The 15654-nt window shown below is 41.3% G+C and overlaps 1 protein-coding gene across 2 annotated transcripts in view; it reads right to left on the minus strand.

Moving 5' to 3' along the window:
* Positions 1-728: 728 nt before the first annotated feature.
* Positions 729-15654, minus strand: part of TPTE2 (transmembrane phosphoinositide 3-phosphatase and tensin homolog 2) — an 83813-nt gene continuing 68887 nt past the window's right edge. For both annotated transcript variants that reach the window (XM_011959002.1, XM_011958993.1), the window contains exons 13-18: positions 14014-14094; positions 10284-10389; positions 8285-8364; positions 4278-4370; positions 2797-2867; positions 729-1016 (exon numbers count right to left, since the gene is read on the minus strand). In XM_011959002.1, coding sequence (XP_011814392.1) covers positions 914-1016; positions 2797-2867; positions 4278-4370; positions 8285-8364; positions 10284-10389; positions 14014-14094 — 534 coding nt within the window. In that variant the 3' untranslated portion in view covers positions 729-913. The remainder of the gene's footprint in view (positions 1017-2796; positions 2868-4277; positions 4371-8284; positions 8365-10283; positions 10390-14013; positions 14095-15654) is intronic.

A 15654-nucleotide genomic window follows, 5' to 3' on the forward strand; every position in this document is an offset into this window, starting at 1 on the left:
AAAAAAAAAAAAAAAGTAGCATCCAGCACCAAAGAGGAAATGATAATGGTTTCCTGCAGACATAAGGCTAACCAGTGTTTGTAACGAAAAGGTAACCTCCCTTCAGAGCTCCCCCAAGCTTAGGTGAAGTTGGTTGTGAGCAGGAGCAGTGGATTTCAAAATAATACACCTAGATTACTCTAAGAACACATATTTCTTTTGACTTCACTTACAATTTTATACAAAAGCAGAAGTTACCAAAGATTACTTATCCTTCATATTTACCACAATCTTCTTACCCCAACCCCCGTGTCTGTGTGTAATTAAAGGAAGCTTGTTAAGTAAGCTACCTATTGAATGTTTGGAAAGAGAGGGGGTGTGCTGGGAGTTGGGGGGCTGCCTGTGTGAAACATTTCTCTCTTCCGGATTTAAAACTTAGTCTTTGTTGCCAATCTGTTAACAGACAGCTTGTAAATAAAGGGGAAGAAAAATATATAAATTAGCTTTCTAATCAATCTGAAGTTACAAATGTGAACCACAGCAGGGAATAAATACTTGACCAAAAATATGTAAGTAAGTGGGTGCTGGGGAATCACAATTTTTAAATATCTCAAATTTTTGATATGAAAGTTCTATTTCAAAGTTCTTCAAAATGATGCTGAATGTTCCTGCATACTGTGTTCCAAATTTATGTAAATACAAGATGGAAACTGTGAAGTATGTGCCTTCAAAAAAAAAAAAACCTGACATTTTATCTCTATATATTTAATAGATTTATCAAGAACATATGTAAACATATATAAACACAGATATATCATCAAAGAAGATTTAGGACATATGAATATGTGGCAGGGGTTGGAATGAACATAATTCTTTCCCAGAATGGGAAAGGGGAACTATACTTAATCGGATCCAGCTACAACGTAATTGTAAGTCACTTCTCACCAAAAAGTACCTCCGCTGCAAATTGTGGTGGATAAATTTTCCATGTTTTTTGTTTATGTGGATTATCCAATTCATTTCTTGGTAGATAAAGCCTAAGAAGAGAAAAAAAAAATTATTACATTTTCTCTCGGGGCTTGCGGAAAAGCCATGCAGTTGAGTACCCACGTTAGAGCTGGAAGAATCAAAAAGAACCTCAGCATGAATAGAACCTCAGCCCCTTTTTTGTGTCTCAGTTGGCTCCTTCCACCTTTTTAGTGAGACTTAAAAATACTTTAATCTTCAGCAACACATGAGTAACACATGCTGACTCTCTTACCATTGCTTTATATGGAATTAATGACATTCAAGTTTAATAAAATATCTCCATTTCTAAAAGGGGCAGAAATCAGTCAGGATAGACATGAATGAAAACCCAGTAATAAACTACTGTATCTCTTTTAATTTATGTGTGAGGTTTGCAAGTTTTTGAATTTTTACAATCAGACCTTGGAAATGACCTTGAGCAGTGGGATATAACTCCCACATGCTGAGAGTTCCAATAATGGAACGCTAGGCATAAATTGGTTAACCCATTTACGCCTAGTGTTCTAAATGATAGAAGTTAGTGCTTTTGGCTAAACAACAATCTCGTAAGTAACAAAAACAGGTTTACCAAGTAGTACATGAATTTAAATGTTACAGAAATCTTTAGAAATTTATATAAAAGTAAGAATAAACGTGATCTAGCTTATAACTTCTCCAAAATGAACATTGTGTTTTAAAGGAAAAAGACTATCCTTTAGCAAGAACCCCTTCTGAGGAGCAGCATCAAATGAAGCTCCACCCGGCTCTCACTTTGAGGAATTTGCTCATGTCAGAAGAAAAAGCTTATTGTTTGTATGCATCCAAAAAAACACTTTAAAAAAATTTCCATCAAATCCAAAGTTCACTCTATCAAAATCCATTAAATGTTTTGCGTTGCAAGTATGTAGGCCAGAGGTTTAATTTGCCGTTGCCTTGCTGGACTTAAGGAGTTACTAGATCCAGTTCACATTTGAAGAAAAGATTAGCACTGGATGTAACAATAACTATCAACTCATGCCATATATAATCATAGCCACTTCTTCAATTCTGACCTAAATCAGTCAAAACAATTTTGTCCTTCTGTATTGAAGAGTATGGTTGACACAAAAAAAAAACCCTCAATTTTTCACCATCACAAAACAAATGATACTTACAGTGGAGAACTTCTATCGACTGAGAAATGAGTTTCCAAATATGGTAGAAGGTTTTTTGGAACAATAATCTCCAAGCCCAATTAATAATTTTTCAGAAAGTTTCCCCAATTCAGTTTTTAGAAAGCCACATTTAAATGGCTATTTAAATAGACTATTACTTAATGATATTTTTTAGCTGTATTCCTTAATACTGTGTCTTGTAACTTCTCCTAGATGTAAATGTGTCAGTCAGCTTTTCAGCTAGCTGAAGCCTAGGTCCCGCCTTACTTTAGCACAAAATTTGGCGGTGGTTCGTCACTGGTAAATCAGCATCTACTGACAGGGACGTGACATACTGAAGGTGCTGAGTAGACTCATACTGAACTTCTCTAAGAGGAATTTTCTACCACACTGAAGATCTGATTATAATACTTTTGAACTCATAACACAGTCCTATGGCATGGACCTTGAGGATACTGCAACAGAGGGTCTCAAGAACAAACGTATTCTTAAAATAACCAAAGTAAGAGGAGTGAGGCAGTGAACAATGGTGGTTCAAGGATTTTTTGCTTTCTATAAATTAAGTTTATGACAACCAGCAAAAGACTTGCCATTACACCTTATACATAGACATGGAAGACTAGGCTGTTTCTATGGGTTTATATTATATTCGTACCTGTTACTTTGAATAAAAGATGTGTTGAACCAGAAGAAAAATGGACAATTGTCATAGTATTTAGGAAGATTCTAAAAAGGAAAAAAAAAATTTCAAAGTAAAACTGGTACCAAGAACTAATCATTCCAAAGAAATTAAAGTTCCTTCCTTTATTCCTTTATATATTTATCAAACAATTATAACCATTAAATATGTAGCACTCTGCAATCTATAACAATATACTCAAGACACAAAGGAGGAGGTTTGAAGAAAATGCTATTGTATTCTCTTGCTGTTTCTATCAACACTTTCAAGGAATAGTATTTTTCCCATGATAGGTATTTAACTTAAATGCTGATATTTGAATCTGGTTTCGATAGTGTCAAACAGACTCTGCTAAGGACCTATGCCTACATATACCCAAGTATATTGTAGTGAATTCTTAACATTTTTTTGTTGCCTCAGCATCCCTTTTAAACATAAATTGGACTTTCTGATATTAGAAGTGGGGTTCAGTCACCCTCAGCAGTTTCCAGTTCACCACTTCCCAGTTTCTCCATGTGACTGATCCTGATATCTTCCTCATACAACCTTTTCCTGGTGACCACTTCATCATGGGACAGCTAGATATAACCTACTTGACTCAACCCACAGACCCCCATACTCTGCAGGGACCATGTGGATATATCAGTGACCACCTCTCAGTCACAGCAGAGACTCATGGCTGCTTGCATGAAACCAAATTAGACCACCCCGCAGGAAACCTGCTCAGGTAGCACCTTACATCCCAATAAAGGCTTCCACTCTCAGGTCCCTCCCCCTCTCTCGCTACAGCTCCCCACCCATCAGTCGAGCACAGGTCTCCTGGATGGATCTCCCTTCCAGCTGGCCCTGCAAAGCATGTTGCCCTCTTCTCTCTGGAATTAATAAAAAAACTGCTTTGGTTATTTCATGTGTTGTATTGTGCTGCCTTCTCTGTTTCACCCAACTGAGTCACCCAAACCTAACTCTCTTTCCAGTCAGTGCTCCCAGCTACTCAGGAGGCTGAGGTGGGAGGACTGCTTGACCCCAGGAGGCTGAAGCTACAGTTAGGTATGATCACGCCACTGCACTCCAGCCTGGGTGACAGAGTGAGACCCTGTCTCCATTTCTTAATTTTTTAAAAAAGGTGCAAAACAAAATGTAATCATTGCTATGCAGTAAAACATACCTTTGGGTTTTTTTTTTTTTAGCATCTTGGCTTTTACTTTTTTTGTTTATTTTGTATGTTTTGTATTTGAGAATACATGTAAATTTAGAAAAATGTAGACAATTTACAATTTAGAAAAAAACAAATGAACAAACATTATTTACATTACATATGCTCCTTTAAAACATTTGTTATAGATCTGATTTATTGTTTTCCTCCCCCTCCCTTGTTGGGAATTGTAGTAAAGCAAATCTTAAATAAAATCATTAGACCAGACAAGAACAATGGCAGAGGCTATTTTGTGATCACTCACCGAAGAGAAAAACTGTACCTTCACGTCATCATACAGAGGGGGACCGTTGAATACATCAATTAACACTCTGTCTGTTTCAATGTCATGCAGTATCTGCGAATGAACACATGGAGCTGAGAACTATGAACCTAGATAATGGTAACAATGCAGTTCCTTTTCACTTATCATGACGTCCTATATTTATCAAGTACTTTTGGTTTCACAGCCCAATCTCCACATGTATAAATAATTATGAATAACCTTTTCTAGTTGCAATACTGTTGTGTGTGTGTGTGTGTGTGTGTTTTGAGACAGAGTCTCACTGTCACCCAGGCTGGAGCGCTGTGGTGTGATCTCCGCTCACTGCAACCTCTGCCTCCCAGGTTCAAGTGACTGTTGTGCCTCAGCCTCCCTAGTAGCTGGGACTATAGGCACATGCCACAACACCAGCTAATTTTTGAATTTTTAGTAGAGATGGGGTTTCACTCTATTGGCCAGCCTGGTCTCAAACTCCTGGCTTCAAGTGATCTGCCCGCCTGGGCCTTCCAAAGTGCTAGATTACAGGCATAAGCCACTGCACCCGACCTGTTGTTTATGTCTTTTAAAGGCCAACATGTTCGAGGGTTATCATGAAACACTTTTTTTTTTTTTGACACAGTCTCACTGTCACCAGGCTGGAGTGCAATGGCATGATCTCAGCTCACTGCAACTTCCACCTCCCGGGTTCAAGCGATTCTCCAGCCTCAGCCTCCCAAGTAGCTGGGACTACAGGCATGTGCCACCATGCCTAACTAATTTCTTTATTTTTAGTAGAGATGGGGTTTCACCATGTTGGCCAGGATGGTCTTGATCTCTTGACCTCGTGATCCACCCGCCCTGGCCTCCCAAAGTGGCGGGATTATAGGTGTGAGCCACCGTGCTCGGCCATGAGCCACTTTTCCAAAGTGCTTCACTTTTAAAAAGCATTGAATTTTCTTTTAGACTTTAATCAATTAAATGTTATTATTTAATCTGTGTCATTTGATGTTCATGTGTTAGGGCCTTTTTTGAGAATATATTAAGAAGCTCAATTTTAAAGCTAGCATTGACATTCAAAAAGCAATGCGTAACTCATCATGGTTTTTTATTTTCTACATTTAAAAAATAACAACGGGGGTCTGTAACACTTGGGGGTTGGGCCTGCATACCCCTTCAAAGGGAAGGGGAGAGTGGGGTCCCCCTGCTCATCATGTTTTATCAGAACTCTTGTGTTTGTCAATGGGATCTTTGAACTTGACCAATGCAGGCTGCTGGATGGAGTGACCAAAGATAGGTCAAGTTTTGGAATGAATGACTTTGAAGCTATTTCTTTGACTCACTCTCATGTAAATAATGGCACCCACAATAAGAAAGGTCTATGCGAGGCCCTATGAAAAACACAAAAGGAGGTGCAGACTCAGATGGCCTCTTCAGGGAGCTGTACACATAAGAAACAATAGCAGAATGGTACACAACTCAAACTGTATGACAAAGACTGGGTGTGCTGTTACGCACTACTGGGGGCTAGTTAACAGAAGGTGCAGAATGCGAAAATTTCATTAAGGAGGTAGAAACTGAATTGGGCATGAAGCAGTTTAGATAAAGGAAGAAGAGCTCTGAAAATAGAATCCAGTTCAAACGGAGGGAAAAAGACCAGCAATAACACAAAGTAGAAATTAGAAGAATGGGCCGGGCGCGGTGGCTCCCGCCTGTGATCTCAGCACTTTGGGAGGCTGAGGTGGGTGGATCACCTGAGGTCGGGAGTTTGAGACCAGCCTGACCAACAAGGAGAAACCCCGTCTCTACTAAAAATACAAAATTAGCCGGGCGTGGTGGTGCATGCCTGTAATCCCAGCTACTTGGGAGGCTGAGGCAGGAGAATCGCTTGAACCCAGGAGGCAGAGGTTGTGGTGAGCCAAGACTGTGCCAGTGCACTCCAGCCTGGGCAACAAGAGCGAAACTCCGTCTCAAGAAAAAAAAAAGAAAAAGAAAAAAAGAAAAAAATTGGAAAAACAACAACAAACAATGTTGGGCAGTGTGGCTCACCTTTATAATCCCAGCACTCTGCAAGGCTGAGATGGACAGGTTGCTTGAGCCCAGGGGTCTGAGACCAGCCTGGGCAACATAGCAAGTCAGAGCCTCCACAAAAAATTAAAAAAAAAAAATTGGGGGATTGCTTGAGCTCAGGAGGTTGAGACTGCAGTAAGCCATGATCACGCCACCGTGCTACAGCCTGGGTGACAGAATGAGACCCTCGCTCAAGAGAAAGAAAAAAAAAAAAAGGAAAGGAAGAAAGGAAGGAAAGAAAGAAATAACCAACTAACTAACTAAATTAGAGTTGTGAGTTGTGTTCCAGGAGCCAAAAGGGATGACCCAGTTTACTTGGAATGAAGTCTGCTGGTCAAGCTACTGATGGGAAAAAGCTCAGGTATTAAGTTAGGGCTATTATATCTCAAGAGCTCAAGAGCCAAGGAAATAAGAGTGAAGGTGTTGAGAAATATACAGTGGGGCATTTCCTATGGGACAGAGAGGCCTGATAATTATCACACATAACATTTAGTGATTTACAGTTTACAAAGAAACTTTCTATATATTATCTAATTTAATTCCCATCACACTTGAGATATGATATTGATTTTACAGATAAGGACGTGGAGCCAGAGGTGTGAACTGGCTCTGACCACGGGCACACAGTGTGTCTTCTGCTCGACCTACAATTTTTCACAGTCACAGCAGTATTTCAGGATGCATATTTCAGGACTCTATACATTGCATTATATAAGGAGAAAGAAAGGGTAAGGAGACCACTGCAGAAATCCAGGCATGAGCAAAGGAGATTCTGGACAATGAGTGGCAGTGAGAACAGAAAGGAAGGAGAACACAGAAAACTCTCAAAGGCATCATCTACAGAGATTGATGACTGACTGGATTTAGGGGGCCGAGGCGAAGAGAATCAAAGCCCAAGGCCTGAGTGGAAGAATGCTGGTGCCATTTGCAGAAGCAGAGAGAAAGCTCATTGAAATCCAGACTGGCTGATGCATTTGAGTCGGAGTGGAAACTGTTCATGTTGTAGCTCCCACATCTACAACTCAGTGGGCGCTCATAAATATCTGTTCAGTAAATGAACAAGTAACAGTTGAAGCAAGGGGAATGGGTCATTCTTTAAGAATAAAGCATTTGCTAAGAACAGAAAGCAAAGGTCAGGCCTGGGTGAATGCCCTCAGGCGGGAGAGGCCAAAAAAAGTGGGTGGCGGAGAGGGGAGGGGGTGGCAGGGAACAGGGTCAGTAATAGGAGAATTTGAGACAAAGGCCTGGGTAGGAATTCTAAAAGTTTATGGTTATTAGACATGAAAGATGCTTTCTTACTATTTCAGAAAAGGTACATCATTTTAGGCATTTCTTCATTGTAGCAAAACATTGCTTTGGATAAAGAGGTCCCTCCTCAGTTCATTCACTCTTGCATTGTTTCTCTCTCATAGGGTCATCCCACAGAACCTCTGAGTTAGAATCACGTGGGACATTGCTAAGTCTATGATTCCTGGGCCCCAGTCCAGATTTCCCGAATCACACTTTGGGGGTACAACCTGGGAATGTAAATCTTTACAAGCTCTTTGGTGGTTTTCATGCACACTAAAATTTTAGAATGAGTGCTATGTAATAAAAGATAAAATGACCGAGAAGAAGAGAATTGGCTAAAAATGACCAGATATGTAAATTAAAATCCTTAATACATTCCTGGGAACATGCTCAGAGTTTGTGGAAGTGTGAAAGGCAAAGCAACACTGAACAGAAATAAATTCTGGAAAGCACCCTGAAAAAACTTTCGAGCAAACAGGTTAATTTACCTCTGGTTTGCATCCGAACCCAGTGACACCAAGCTGATGGTCACCAGAAAGCGTTACGGAATCTCTTTATGGTGAGTGAGAGTTTAGGGAGGTGAACATTGCTGGTTTGACATTCAGCCTTAAAACAAACATCAGATGTTTTTCAATTCACATGTTTTCTCTTACCGAACAATTTCCCAATGAAGTACTGGAAAAGACAACTTTTTTCTCCATTACTATTTGGACTTTTAGATCACATACATCGCCTGTTCCAACACCTAAATGAAATTACAAAGGTAGGTTGGTTAGCGTGAAGATCAATATGTCTCACCAATTAACATCATGGGTTGAAAAGAGAAAACATTATCCAAGCTAACAATCTATCAGTAGCTACTTATTTGGTCTTGCATGGATTTTGTCTTTGAAAGACAAGGTTTCAAGCCAAGTTCTGTCTCCTAAAGCAGATTTTATAAGACTAGAGAAGAGAAAAAAAATACATATAGTTCAGCTTCAAAGACTTAGAATCCCATCACTTTATCTTTCCAGAAAAAATATTTAGGGAAGGTAGGATGGGCATGGTGGCTCACGCCTATAATCCTAGCACTTTGGGAGGGCAAGGTGGGTGGATTACTTGAGGTCAGGAGTTCTAAATTAGCCTGGCCAAGATGGTGAAACCCCATCTCTATTAAAAATACAAAAATTAGCCAGACATGGTGACATATGCCTGTAATCCTAGCTACTCAGGAGGCTGTGACAGGAGAATTGCTTGAACCCGGGAGGCAGAGGTTGCAGTGAGCCGAGATCACACCACTGCACTCCAGCCTGGGTGACAGAACAAGACTCTGTCTCCAAAAAAAAAAAGAAAAAGAAAAAAAATTCAGGGAAGGTGACTTGCAAACTTTCTTGCTAATGTGTTGCTTTCTTCAGACTTCTGATCATAATGATTCTTAATAATAAATACGGTAGTTCAACTACTCTGGCCCTACTTTAAGGCCAGTTCCTGATGCAATCTCTATAAAAATATAGGATAGTTATATCCAAAAATTCCCGTGGTGTTCAGTATATATTTACAAAGGATTTTTTGTTCCTTTTCTTCAATTCAAATGACCCACTTCCCTTAGCATTTCCTCAAAGACTTGGTTTCTCAGCCAATTAATTTTTTTATTGCTTGCCTCTCAACTCGACATTAATTTTAATTCAAATATGTACAAAACTAAAGGTAGAAAATTAAAACAAATATCTTAATAAACTAGTGTATTAACTATCTTTGATAGATCATCTCATATGCTGTTTGTTTTCTTTTCATTTAATTTTGTTTTCACTAACACCATGATATTCATTTGTCATTAGAAATCACAGTTTCTTGCCTCAGTTCCCGCTTTCCCATTCCAGGTGCAGAACTTCTTTCTATTGATGTCGACCAGTAATCAGTGAAATGTAGAACTAAACTCAGAAGGCTAAAAATCCTAGGCTCTCTGTGTGGACACCAGCATCCTGGCACCATGGCACCTATAGCACCCAGCACTGGCACCATCTCAGGTCCACAAGCTGGCTGCTAGAAGAGGTTTGCCTTAGGGGTTCTGAAGCATTGCCTCACTGCTACCTCTCTGGCAGTGGGAGTGGTGAGGCCCCATCCCTTCCACGCAGACACATCCTGCTTTCCCACCTCTCCTGAGTGTAAGCTGTGAGTGAGAGGGTTACAGATGGAGGAGAGAGGGGAAAGGGAGAGCCCAAGGTGATGAGAAAAAGGTATGCCTCTAAAAGAAGGTGAGAAAACGATAGATCTGGAGACACCTCCACCAAGGCAAACTCTGAACTAGAGGTGGTTTGAGAAATAAGCAGTCTTGAGGGTACATGGTCCTCCTCCTCCCTCATCAGAGGCTCACTCTGCCCCGAAAAGTCCACCCTGCGTTGAGACCAGAGGAGCAAGGAGAGTGAGAGAGATGGGAAGGGGATGAAGTCCCCCAAATTGGTGATAGAAAAGAAAAAGTGAAGAACATCTAAGGGCTGGCATTCAATGGGCAATTGCAGGAGGAGGGGCATACAGAAGGAGATCACGTGTGAGGACATGTAAAAAGACAGGTGTCAGTCACATCATTTGTATGTACAACTATCAGCAAAACCATCCCAGAGTGGGAACACTGGCCCTCCTGCCCAATCCTTCAATTATACATAAAGCACTTACCACGAATCGAATAAATAATGAATCTTTTTATAAAGAGTATCCGTCTTGGAGGGAGATTCCAGTTGTAGAGATGTTTCACTTGTGCAAAATATCCAACATATCTATTCTGAAAAGCAACAGAAACCTTACTTTAAGTGGAGATGAAAAGTCTAAAGTCAGCTTTTTTTTTTTTTTTTTTTGCATAAAGCTTGTAAAGGGGTAAGTAACTAAGAAAACATTTACTGGATGCCATTATATAACCAGACATTTTTTGGGATGCTGCCTCACAACTATCTACCTTGAGGGAAAAATACTGAATTCAGAGCAATGGTGAAGTAACAAGGATGGAGCCAGGTCCTGTTTATAGGCTGCCTATGGTGGAGACGGCATCTAATCAGCACAACAAAACAGTTACAGCATCATCAGTGTCCAGAGAGAAGCTGAGCTGTGACTGAGTTGGAGGAAGGCTTGCGGTTTGGTGAAGAGCAGCCTCCTGGGCATGAGAGAAGATGGTATAAGTGAAAACTCCAGAGGATGCCTCCATACCTCAGTAGCAGGTTTCCTGTCATTCTTCTCTGGTTCCTGACAGCTAAAATTTCTTCACTTTGCATTTCCTCAATTCTGTTTTCACAAGGAAGCCCTGGAATTCTCTTAGCCTTGTCCTTTCCCTGGGGCAAGCTGTTCACAATGGCTCTCCCCTGAATCTTTCTTCAAGGTATTGAAGAGCTCTGGTCCTGAATCAACTGGTTCAGAATTCAAAAGCTGGCCATCATGGTGGCTCCCGCCTGTAATCCCAGCACTTTGGGAGGCCAAGGTGGGCAGATCACCTGGCATCAGGAGATTGAGACCAGCCTCGCCAACAGGGTGAAACCCTGTCTCTACTAAAAGTACAAAAATAGGCCGTGTGTGGTGATGGGCCCCTATAATCCCAGCCACCCGGGAGGCCAAGGCAGGAGAATCGCGCGAACGCAAGAGGTCGAGGTTGCAGTGAGCTGAGATTGCACCAATGCACTCCAGTCTCGGTGACAGAGCAAGACTCTGTCTCAAAAATTAAAAACAAAACAAAACAAAAAAACCTCATAAGTTCACAGACTGTTCCTTACCCATTGGGAAATGTTCATTAAAGTAACTAACTGCCATACTTTCCTTTAGAAAGGGCCAGTCATGAGGAAGGCTCATGAAAGTTCTTAACTTAGGAGTAGATGTAGTCAGTACAACGGCCCACAGAGCAGGATCAGAATGTGATGGTGTCTGAGAATCACCAGCAGACACAGAGGACACTCTGTCCTGAGGTCTTGCCAACACAGCTCTCAAACGTGCAGCTGAGTCCTTGTGTTGCTTTTTCAGTGAATCAGAGAAGATTCAGTTGCAGCCTTTGTTGTGCTCGTTCTGGACTAAAGTTAGGGAAACTATGCAGGACTGCAGAAGAAATGGGGATGGGGAGATGTGTGGGGAGAGTTGTTGAAGGAGCTCCATTTAGCATCCCCTTAGCTTCTGCCACGGGATTCTCCACCTTTCCCTAAGGGCTGTAAACCACCAGGGCCCTCAAGCTGCTTGTACTCCCATGCTTCCTTCTCCTACAACTTAAGACAACGTGGGCTTGTAGTAGAAATTAATACAACTAACACATAGGAGGCACTCACTACAAACAAAGAAGATACTATGAGAAAAGGGTGGAAAGATGGGTAAGCCATGGGCTTTGCCTTTAAAGGGGATACAGAAGTCACCACTTCAAATAACTAGAGAATAACACAAAGTGACGTAGTCCCTAAAAGGAACACAAAGGGCTTTAAGAACTGAAAAAGCAAGAGACGACTTCAGGCTGAGAAGGGAAAGGGACTCTAGGAAAAGGGGCACGAGCAATGGCATGAGGGTATCAAGTGGCCATAGGCTGGGAAACAGCACACAATCTAAATGTGTGGAGTGTGGGACGTGTGCATGCACACAGCGGAAGAAAAGGCGGGAGAAGCCAAACTGCGGCTCCCGAGTGCCAGGGTGGAACATGCGGTTTATTGCCACTGGCAGTGGGGACATAGTATGGATTTTGAGCATGGAAATGGCAGGATTAGGGCTGCACTTCAGTAAATTCACCTATTACTTTTAGCTTAGGGTCTATGATTATCTTTGTTTTGTTTTGTTTTGTTTAGGGCTTGGGTGTGGGAGGAAAGTATCAGTGGATAAGGCTGAGTTCTTCGGGCCCAAACTCAAGGTTTGGGGCCAGTAGTTAGAGTGTTCCTCTAACGGGGCCAAGAGTACTCACTCAGCTCCCACCACTTAAAGAAACACCCATTTACAGCCACATCCAAATCTATTCAGGAATTCCCAACCCACTCTCACTTCGGTTCCAGGTGCAACATAGAAAAGGCAAAATACATGAGAGGCTGTGCACAGCACGGGCTTCAGAGACTGACATCGAGATTTCAGTCCTTGGTTCAAAAGTTACTTTCTCTGAACCTCAATTTTCTAATTTATAAGATGAGAATCATAGTAGTGGCTACTCACAGAGTTACTGAGAATATTAAATGAGATAGTGAATAGACAACTCTTAGAATAGTTCAGCAAAGTCTAGAATGTTGTAAATGCTGTAGGATAAACATCCTGGTTTCTGCAATAAACAAATTACAAGTAATAAAAAATGGTGAGAAATCTATGAACTTAGATTCTTAAAAGAGACTTAGGAGACACAGCAACCAAATGAAATATGTGGACTTTGTTTGAATTCTGATTAAACAAACTAAATTTTCAAAGATTTTAAGATAATTTTGGAAACAAACATGGACTACAAATTTGATATTAAGGATTTTTAAGGTATAATATTTTTAGACATGATAAAAAGTGTTAAGGTTTGTTCTTGTTTTAAGAGTACTTAAAGGTCATACTAAAACGCTTGTGGGATAAAATGATCTGACGGCTGAAATTTCCTTTAAAATAACTCAGATTTAGGGAAAGCAAGAATGGAGAGTGGGGCTTGGAGGTGTGAGTGGAGTGGGCACAGAATGGATGAAACGTGGCTGGCTGCAGGCTGAAATGACTGTTGCAGCAATGTGATGACTATGTGAGGATATACTGCATGATTCTCTGGACTTTTGCATATGATTAAAATTTTCCATAACAAAATGTTTCTAAAACAAAAAACAGAGTAACAGTGTATATTTCCTATGGGTGTTATGGGTATTAAATGAGAGATGTGAAAGTGCAATACTGTCTGGTATACAGAAGGGGTTTTGGAAAGTTTATTTCCCCTTTTATTTTTTCTTGTAAAATACACCTCCCCGACAACACACAGAAAAGACACACACACACACACACACATGCACACACACCAGGAGTCATCCAAAAACAGTCTTTGTGATGTTTTGCAAGGATTGAATTGCCCTAGTAAGGGTTTGTGAAGGATCTGGATCTTTTTTACATTGAAATCAAAGGCTGGTGATTTCAGATAAACTTCAGGGTCCTGCAGCCTTGGGTACTGGACCTTCCTACTTTGGGAAAATAATCACCTCCTGAGCTCCATAAACAATAACCAGGATAGAATAGAAAGCAGGATGCTCTGGGGAGAAGCCAGAGTCCCCAGCATGTGGGCAGCACCTGAAGCATGACCCTCAGACTCGGGAGGGACCAAGGCCTGTTGCAAGGCACCCAACTGCTGCTGCCTGATCACCAAAGAAGAGTCTCAAATGAAACCAAGTAACAGGTGGCAATCTTAACCCACTCCCCTAAAAAAACTCCCATTTTTTAAAAGAAAACTTACCTGAGAAGGAGTTTCTACTCCCTGAAATTTATTGCTGTTGGTTTTATCTGTTCGCCTTTCTCCAAAATAATACAGGCTTTCCTACAAAAAAGAAGGGTACAATCCGACCGTGGTTCATCTGCACTCTTTCCTTTCCTATATTAGGTACCCTTAGTGTTTCTATGCCCACCTTCTTTCCTAAAGTCAGTGATTTGTTTGTTTTTTGGTAGAGTCTTGCTCTGTGACCCAGACTGGAGTACAGTGGCAGGCAACCTCTGCCTCCTGGGTTCAAGCGATTCTACTGCCTCAGCCTTCTGAGTAGCTAGGACTACAGGTGTGTACCACCAAGCCCAGCTAATTTTTTGTATTTTTAGTAGAGATAGAGGTTTCACTATGTTGGCCAGGCTGCTCTCAAACTCCTGACCTCAAGAGATTCGCCTGCCTCAGCTTCCCAAGTGCTGGGATTAAAGACGTGAGCCACCCGTGCTCGGCCGCAGTGATCTTTGGGCAGAGGCTACCCAAAATAACAAAATTAGGACTTCTCTCATTCAAGGATTCACAAATTCATAAAATTTTAGAGCTGGAAAGACCTTAGAAAGCATCTGGTCCAATCTTTCTTTCCATATTACAAATGACAACAGTGAGACCAAAAGAAAACCAAGCAATCTCCCCTGGAGATGCTGCAGCCAGTTAGAAGCAGCTCAGGCCTGGAATACAGATCCCTGGATCTCAGTCTAGGGCTCCGGATCAATAGCTGCCAATGACTTTCAAACCGTTTGGTTTTTAAGCTGCAATCTCCATTAATAAACCTAGGAGACACACACACACACCAATATTTAAACCTCTTGATATTTTCTATTCTGCTCTATTCCACTTTATTTTTAAAAGATGTCAGTTCCAACCCAGTAACTTTATTTTACAACTCACTGATAAATCATGATCCATAGCTTGAAAAACACCATCCTAGAACATCCATTTTCAAAACCTGTGTATCTCAAATTAGAGAAAGCAAAGGTAGTGGAACTGGAGTGCTGGGCATTGTGCGTAACCACCACCTCTTCCTGAGACTGTCGGCCAAGCAACTCGAGCGGAGCTGCTGGAAACAGCAGCATCTCAGCAAGAAAATGGCAGAAAGGAAAATGACAGAACTCTGCTTGAAGTGGAAACAGCCCACCTTGTCTTATCAGAAATTTCTAGAGGTCACAGACTCCACATGTATTGACTAAGCAAAAGCCTCTCATTCAGGTGAGGCTTTGTTTTGAGTTGTGAAATGTTGCTTTTTATCTACCTAAGAGTTGTGAGGAAGGTCAAGGCTAGAGTTATCTAATTAAGCTTGATACTATTCTCATGAGGAAGGAAGAAGTCATGGTACTGGCAGGAGTAAGAGCAGGGCCAGGTGAAGTGAGGGAAGCATCTTGATTACTGAATTTTTTTTATCTGTGTAACATGGTTTTACTCCCCTCACCTTAATCCTTCCCCATCAGGTCTTGTCTTTATTTAAAATGTTGATATTGGGCCGGGCGCAGTGGCTCAAGCCTGTAATCCCAGCACTTTGGGAGGCCGAGACGGGTGGATCATGAGGTCAGGAGTTCGAGACCATCCTGGCTAACACGGTGAAACCCCCGTCTCTACTAAAAATACAAAAAACTAGCCGGGCGAGGT

This window comes from Colobus angolensis, unplaced genomic scaffold, assembly GCF_000951035.1.
Source record: "Colobus angolensis palliatus isolate OR3802 unplaced genomic scaffold, Cang.pa_1.0 Scaffold113, whole genome shotgun sequence".
Taxonomy (NCBI): Eukaryota; Metazoa; Chordata; class Mammalia; order Primates; family Cercopithecidae; genus Colobus; species Colobus angolensis.